General features: G+C 41.2%; 1 protein-coding gene across 1 annotated transcript; it reads right to left on the bottom strand.

Annotated features, from left to right (window-relative positions):
• Positions 1–5940: 5940 nt before the first annotated feature.
• Positions 5941–7890, bottom strand: LOC109341804 (the record flags this gene model as incomplete). Its single annotated transcript, XM_019579774.1, has 4 exons — positions 5941–5944; positions 6001–6289; positions 6962–7229; positions 7350–7890. Coding segments are annotated over 4 exons (1102 nt in total), but the record flags the coding sequence as incomplete, so codon positions are not given.
• Between the last annotated feature and the right edge of the window lie 444 nt (positions 7891–8334).

Here is an 8334-nt window from a genome sequence, read left to right as displayed (position 1 = left end):
ATGACAAGCATCATCAATTTTTTTGCAAGGTATAAAATGAGCCATTTTAGAAAATCTATCCACTACAACAAAAATTGAATCTTTGCCACTCTTAGTTCGTGGTAAAGCAACCACGAAATCCATGGATAAGTCTATCCATGGTGAATCAGGGACGGGCAATGGAGTGTAAAGTCCATGAGGCATGGCCTTGGACTTAGCCCGTTTGCAAGTAATGCATTTTTCACATAAAAGTTGAACATCACGCCTCATATGAGGCCAATAAAAGTGATCATGCAATATATCAAGGGTCTTTTGGGAACCAAAATGACCCATCAGCCCCCCTTCATGGGCTTCTCTCAACAGTAAATCCCTTACAGAACTCTTAGGGATACAAAGTCTTTTATCTTTAAAAAGAAACCCTTCATGCCTATAATAACCCTCATGGGCTGAATTCATGCACTTGGCATAGTGTGTAGCAAAATCAGGGTCATGTTCATACAAGCCCTTCACACATTCGAGACCTAAGAGCTTGGTCTCTAAGGTAGCAATCAAAGCATGCCTTCTTGATAAGGCATCAGCTACCACATTAGCTTTTCCCTTTTTGTGTTTAACCACATAAGGGAATTGCTCCAGAAATTCCACCCACTTGGCATGTCTTTTGTTTAGCTTGCCTTGCCCCTTTAAATATTTAAGTGATTCATGATCACTATGAATAACAAATTCCTTGGGCAGTAGATAATGTTGCCAAGTTTGTAAGGCCCTCACTAGGGCATATAGCTCTTTATCATATGTAGAGTAGTTAAGGGCAGCCCCCCCTAACTTCTCACTAAAATAGGCAATAGGATGCCCATCTTGCATTAGCACAGCCCCAATTCCAACATTTGAAGCATCACACTCAATTTCAAAGGATTTTGTAAAATTTGGTAATCTCAAAATTGGAGCGTGTGTGAGCTTCTCCTTAAGCCTTTTGAAGGCTTCTTCTTGCTTATCACCCCAATGGAACCCCACATTCTTTTTGACCACTTCATTTAGAGGTGCAGCCAAGGTACTAAAGTCCTTGACAAACCTTCTATAAAAACTTGCAAGGCCATGAAAACTTCTCACATCCGTGGTGCTTTTTGGAGTGGGCCATTCTTGGATAGCCTTTATCTTTTCAGGATCTACGTGTACCCCATTAGAACTGATTATGAAACCAAGGAATATCACGTGATCAACACAGAAGCTGCACTTCTCAAGGTTGGCGTATAGCTTCTCTTTCCTTAATATAAGCAAAACACTTTTTAGGTGTTCATAATGTTCATCAAGACTCTTGCTATATATTAGGATGTCATCGAAGTACACCACAACAAATTTTCCAAGGAAATCCCTTAGAACGTGGTTCATCAGCCTCATAAATGTGCTTGGCGCATTGGTTAAGCCAAAAGGCATTACCATCCACTAGTACAAGCCATATTTTGTTTTGAAGGCTGTTTTCCACTCATCCCCTTCTCTAATCCGAATTTGATGGTACCCACTCTTCAAATCCACTTTTGAGAAGATGCAGGCACCATGTAATTCCTCTAAGAGATCATCCAATCTAGGAATGGGATGTCTATATTTGACCGTGATGTTGTTCACGGCCCTACAGTCAGTGCACATCCTCCAGGCTCCATTTTTCTTTGGAACTAGGATGACTGGGACTGCACAAGGACTTAGACTTTCTTGAACCCAACCCTTGTGCATAAATTCCTCGACTTGTTTTTGAATTTCATTAGTCTCTTGAGGATTGCTCCTATAGGCAGGCCTATTGGGCAATGATGCACCAGGAATCAAGTCAATATGATGTTCAATGCCCCTTAAAGGTGGAAGTCCACTAGGGACTTCTTCAGGGAATACATCATTGAACTCATTCAAGAAGTCTTTCAAATTTTGAGGCATAGAAGCCTTATCAATAGCCGTGCTATTTAAGCAAAAACTTTGGCACAAAAGTAAGTACATGGGCTGCCTTGTGACTAGGGCATGCTTTACTTCACTTTTTGTGACAAAGTAGCTTTTCTTTTGATCCTTTCGATCATTCTTCTTGACTTGGCTAGAGTCTATGGTTTCAGCCGTGACCTCCTTTTTCTCTTGGTCAATCTTTTCTTTCAGCCTACGCTGATCATCACTCACTTGTTTTGGGGACAAGGGTGATAAGACCATTTTATGATTATTATGCATAAATGTGTACTTGTTAGTACGCCCTTCATGGGTAGCATTTTTATCATATTGCCATGGTCTTCCCAATAGCATATGGCTGGCCTCCATGTTGACCACATCACATAGGACTATGTCCTCATATTTTCCAATGGAAAAAGGGACCTCAACTTGCTTATTCACGACCATCTCCCCCACATCATTAAGCCATTGCAGCCTATATGGTGTTGGGTGTGCCTTGGTGATAAGCTTCAATTTAGACACCGTTCTTGTGCTAACCACGTTAGCACAACTTCCTCCATCAATGATGAGGGTACATATGTTACCTTGTACAAGGCAGCGAGCATGAAAAATGTTTTCTCTTTGACTTTCCTCATGATTTCGGTTTTGACTCCCAAGGAGCCTCCTAACCATGAGTAGGTCTCCATCGGGCATATTAAGATCACCCTCATTGTCATGTTCTTCATCACTAGCTGACTCAGATTGGGACTCAATGTCCCCATTTAGAACCATCATAGTTCTTCTTGTAGGGCATTGAGACGCAATATGGCCACGCCCCAAACATTTAAAACATTTTATATCACGGCTCCTTTGATTTGGATCAAGGGGCTGCTTACCTTGGGACTTGGTTGTCCCCACGGCTTCTTTAGAACTAGGGACAATTTCTTTTGTTGCATTGCCCTCCTTCTTGCTTTTGTCTTTCCAAGTATTTGGTGGATACTTGGTTGTTGAATTAGAGGAGTACTTAGACTTCCTCCTCTTGATTTGTTGCTCTACCTTGATGGCCTTTTGGACAAGGTCATCTAACTCAACATATGGTTGAAGCTCCACAATATCCTGAATTTCAGGGTTCAACCCATGTAGGAACCGAGCCATTGTAGCTTCTCGGTCCTCATGGAAGTTGGACCTAAGTAAGGCCAGCTCCATCTCCTTGAAGTATTCATCAACCGATTTGTTACCTTGAGTTAGTCTTTGCAATTTGTTATGCACATCTCTTTGGTAGGAACTTGGAACAAACCTTCTCCTCATCACCCTCTTCATCTCCCCCCAAGTATTTACTACTTCCTCACCATACCTCCTCCTCTCCTTTTGGATCTGGTCCCACCACACCATAGCATATTCCTTAAATTCTAGGGCAGCAACCTTTACCTTCTTTTCCTCACTATAGTGTTGGCATTCAAACACTTGTTCCATCTTTAACTCCCACTCATGATAGGCCTCAGGGTTATTAAGTCCTAGGAATGTAGGGACTTTTATTTTTACTCCCTCTAACCTATCCTCCCTCCTCCTATCTCCACGGCCTCCTCTCTCACGACCACCTCCCTCACGGCCACCCTCAAAATCATCCTCCTCATACCTTCCTCTCCCATATCCTCCCTCATACTCATCCTCCTCTCGCCTACCTCTCCTCTCACCACGGCCCTCCTCCTCCTCATACCTATTCCTCCTCTCACCATGGCCCTCATCCTCACGGCCACCTCTTCTATCTCTCCTCCTCCTTCTCCTATGATCTATCTCACTACTAGAGTCACCCTCCAGCCTCCTAACATCTATTCTCATTTCATCCATTTGCCGTTGTAGGGCCTGAAATTGGGTGCTTATCATGGCATGTAGCACGGCTGTCCTTGGTGATAATGGAGAACCACTATCTTCTGGACTAGCCATAATGTCACTCTCCTTACTCTTCTCTCAAGTGTTTACACTCTCTCACTTTTCTCTCAATTTTCTCCTTTGATTCTTGAGTGAGTCAAGTGATCAAGTTGTAGTATCAAAAACGTGTGACAAGTTCACAAGATTACCAATTTATTTGGTTTGTGGCTCGGCTGGATTGTGTGTAGGTTGTAGGGTAGTGTTTGTGTAGGTTTTGTGGGTTAGGGTTAGGTTTTGGTCTCGGTTTGGGTAGGTTTTTGGGTTAGGTTTAAGGTTTTGTGTTTGGCTTGATGTGTTTGGGTTAGGGTTAGGGTTTATATTCGGTTTGTGTAGGTATTTGGTGTTTTGGGTTGTATTTTGGATGATTTGTGCTTGGGATGTCTCGGTTTTGTAGGGTATTTTGTGGATGGATTTGATTTTTGTAGGGTAATGTGTTTAGGGTATGGTTTTGTGTGTATGTATGGCTTTTGGTTCGGCCAAGGGAAAGAAATTTGGGTAGAAGTAGAAGAATTTTTAGAAAGAAAAATTTGAAATTGCACTTACTTGTGGTGCTGCCTCAAATTCAATGCCTTAGTCTTATTTTGATAAAGATATTATAATTGTGACTTTCAGGCAAGAACTGAGCTCTGATGACCACTTGATGACAACCTCTTTGTGGATTGCCTTTGTTATAGGATCGTTTCTTGTGAAAGTCCTCTTTGTTGATTGATGATTCACTTTGTTGGAACTTATTTGATTGCTTTGAATATTTGTACTTTGATTAGCCTCGGTTGGCTTGCAATTTGTTGAGAATTGATGAAGTGATTGTAGAATGGAATGAAAGTGATGCACGGTTTGTAATGATGTGAATTGGAATGATGGTTGTTTATGTGTATATGGATGGTTTCGGTTTGTATGAACAAGGAGTGCTTGCTCACGGTTTGGTGTTGGTGTTTATGGTGGATTTGAGAATATGGAAAAGGTTAGGGATGGAATGGCGCCACAAACAATGGAATGTTTGATAAGCCTTGTGAAGTTCGCCACAAGAGAATGATACTCTTGATAAGAACAAGGGGTCTTGACTCAGCCAAGAAGCTAGGAGAAAACTCACTAACAATGGTTATTAACATAAAATTCAATCTACTTTATTCCTTGTGCATATGGGTCATATATATAGGGAAAGGAATTCGGTTTACATTGCCAAAATCAAAAGGCATGAAAAGATAAACTAATCCTATCTAATCTCAATCTAATCTTCATGTGTTGGACGAATGGTGATGGTGGATTTGAATTGAGATTGCCTTGATGAGTGGTTGAAATAATATCTTCCATTATCTTCATGTTGATGATATAATTTGATCCTCCTTTTGATTTGCTTGTTTGAAAATTAGATTAGGAGATCCTTATCTTGTGGAGATTAGATCTCCCTTAATTATAGCCGTGTGGACTTGGGGAAATTAGATTAGGAGATCCTTATCTTGTGGAGATTAGATCTCCCTTGATTATAGCCGTGTGGCTTTTGGCTCTAGATTTTCCCTCCAAGCTTTTCATCCATGCTCTATCTCCTTGCTTTATCTCTTAGCTTTTGGACGTGCTCTTTTCCCTCCAAGCTTTCATCCAAATGTTCTATCTCCTTGCTTTATCTCTAAGCTTTTGGGCGTGCATCTTTTCCCTCCAAGCTTTCATCCAAATGTTCTATCTCTTTGCTTTATCTCTAAGTGTGACCGTGCCTCCTTTCCTACAAGACATGAACCTTCATAAAATTAAATGTAATAAAATGACACCTAAATTAAAGACATGATAAATAAAAGTCCTAAACTAGTGTGGGTTTTAAGACAACTCCCACTTATTTATGGTCCTAATTACTAATGTAAGAACTAAAGAGATCAAGGTGGATCCTCCCTTAGGCCGTGGCCTTCCTTAAGCTCTTCATTAAGACTTATGCAAATTAAAGCCTTCTCTTCATGCTTGGTCCCATTTGCACTTGTTTCCATGATAGAAAATATGAGTTGCCGAAGTGCTTCTTGGGCCTTTTTGGTTTTAGCTCTAGTCATAGGTCCTCCTAAGCCATGTAAAGGGTCTTCAATGATGTTATGTCCCAATGGGTTTACATCATCCCCTCCTTCTTCGAAAGAATTCGACCTCGAATAAGCATTTTCATCACCTGTATCAAAAAAAGTTAAGTCAGCCACATTGAAAGTAGCACTAATATTTCCATACTCACTAGGCAAGTCCAATTTGTATGCATTGTTGTTTATCCTTTCCAAGACTTGAAAAGGGCCGTCCCCTCTAGGTTGAAGCTTTGATTTCCTTTGAGATGGAAATCTTTCTTTTCTCATATGGATCCAAACCCAATCTCCTGGTTCAAAGATGACTTCCTTTCTTCCCTTGTTGGCTGATCTTGCATAACTCTCGGTTCTCTTCTCAATTTGTTCCTTCACCTTCTCATGTAGCTTCTTCACATACTCAGCCTTGGCTTTACCATCTTTATGTTTCAACAATGATGTACCTGGAAAAGGTAATAAATCAAGGGGAGTTAGTGGGTTAAAACCATAAACAATTTCAAATGGTGAATGCTTTGTTGCACTATGAGTTGCCCTGTTATAGGCAAACTCCACGTGGGGAAGGCACTCTTCCCATGCATTTAAGTTCTTCCTTAGGACAGCCCTCAACAAGGTAGAGAGTGTCCTATTGACCACTTCAGTTTGCCCATCTGTTTGAGGATGGCATGTGGTAGAGAAAAGAAGCTTTGTGCCAAGCTTTCCCCAAAGGGTTCTCCAAAAGTGACTTAGGAATTTGGCATCCCTATCACTCACTATGCTCCTTGGTAAGCCATGTAGCCTTACCACTTCTTTGAAGAATAACCCTGCAATATGACAAGCATCATCAATTTTTTTGCAAGGTATAAAATGAGCCATTTTAGAAAATCTATCCACTACAACAAAAATTGAATCTTTGCCACTCTTAGTTCGTGGTAAAGCAACCACGAAATCCATGGATAAGTCTATCCATGGTGAATCAGGGACGGGCAATGGAGTGTAAAGTCCATGAGGCATGGCCTTGGACTTAGCCCGTTTGCAAGTAATGCATTTTTCACATAAAAGTTGAACATCACGCCTCATATGAGGCCAATAAAAGTGATCATGCAATATATCAAGGGTCTTTTGGGAACCAAAATGACCCATCAGCCCCCCTTCATGGGCTTCTCTCAACAGTAAATCCCTTACAGAACTCTTAGGGATACAAAGTCTTTTATCTTTAAAAAGAAACCCTTCATGCCTATAATAACCCTCATGGGCTGAATTCATGCACTTGGCATAGTGTGTAGCAAAATCAGGGTCATGTTCATACAAGCCCTTCACACATTCGAGACCTAAGAGCTTGGTCTCTAAGGTAGCAATCAAAGCATGCCTTCTTGATAAGGCATCAGCTACCACATTAGCTTTTCCCTTTTTGTGTTTAACCACATAAGGGAATTGCTCCAGAAATTCCACCCACTTGGCATGTCTTTTGTTTAGCTTGCCTTGCCCCTTTAAATATTTAAGTGATTCATGATCACTATGAATAACAAATTCCTTGGGCAGTAGATAATGTTGCCAAGTTTGTAAGGCCCTCACTAGGGCATATAGCTCTTTATCATATGTAGAGTAGTTAAGGGCAGCCCCCCCTAACTTCTCACTAAAATAGGCAATAGGATGCCCATCTTGCATTAGCACAGCCCCAATTCCAACATTTGAAGCATCACACTCAATTTCAAAGGATTTTGTAAAATTTGGTAATCTCAAAATTGGAGCGTGTGTGAGCTTCTCCTTAAGCCTTTTGAAGGCTTCTTCTTGCTTATCACCCCAATGGAACCCCACATTCTTTTTGACCACTTCATTTAGAGGTGCAGCCAAGGTACTAAAGTCCTTGACAAACCTTCTATAAAAACTTGCAAGGCCATGAAAACTTCTCACATCCGTGGTGCTTTTTGGAGTGGGCCATTCTTGGATAGCCTTTATCTTTTCAGGATCTACGTGTACCCCATTAGAACTGATTATGAAACCAAGGAATATCACGTGATCAACACAGAAGCTGCACTTCTCAAGGTTGGCGTATAGCTTCTCTTTCCTTAATATAAGCAAAACACTTTTTAGGTGTTCATAATGTTCATCAAGACTCTTGCTATATATTAGGATGTCATCGAAGTACACCACAACAAATTTTCCAAGGAAATCCCTTAGAACGTGGTTCATCAGCCTCATAAATGTGCTTGGCGCATTGGTTAAGCCAAAAGGCATTACCATCCACTAGTACAAGCCATATTTCCTCATCCTCATTCTACTCATCATCCTATCCTTATTCTCGTCCTCATCCTATCCTCATTCTATCCTCATTCTCATTCTCGTCCTCATCCTATCCACTTCCTCATCCACATCGTCTTCCTCATCCTCATCGTCTTCCTCATCCTCATCCTATCGTCTTCCTCATTCTCGTCCTCATCCTTCTGCTCATCCTAACTTCATCCTCATCCTCATCCTCATCCTCACACTCGTCCTCCTCCTATCCTCATCC

The sequence above is a fragment of the Lupinus angustifolius genome, unplaced genomic scaffold, assembly GCF_001865875.1.
Source record: "Lupinus angustifolius cultivar Tanjil unplaced genomic scaffold, LupAngTanjil_v1.0 Scaffold_674, whole genome shotgun sequence".
Taxonomy (NCBI): domain Eukaryota; kingdom Viridiplantae; phylum Streptophyta; class Magnoliopsida; order Fabales; family Fabaceae; genus Lupinus; species Lupinus angustifolius.
The sequence above is the reverse complement of the archived record's forward strand: the minus strand, read 5'-3'. Positions and strand labels throughout refer to the sequence as shown.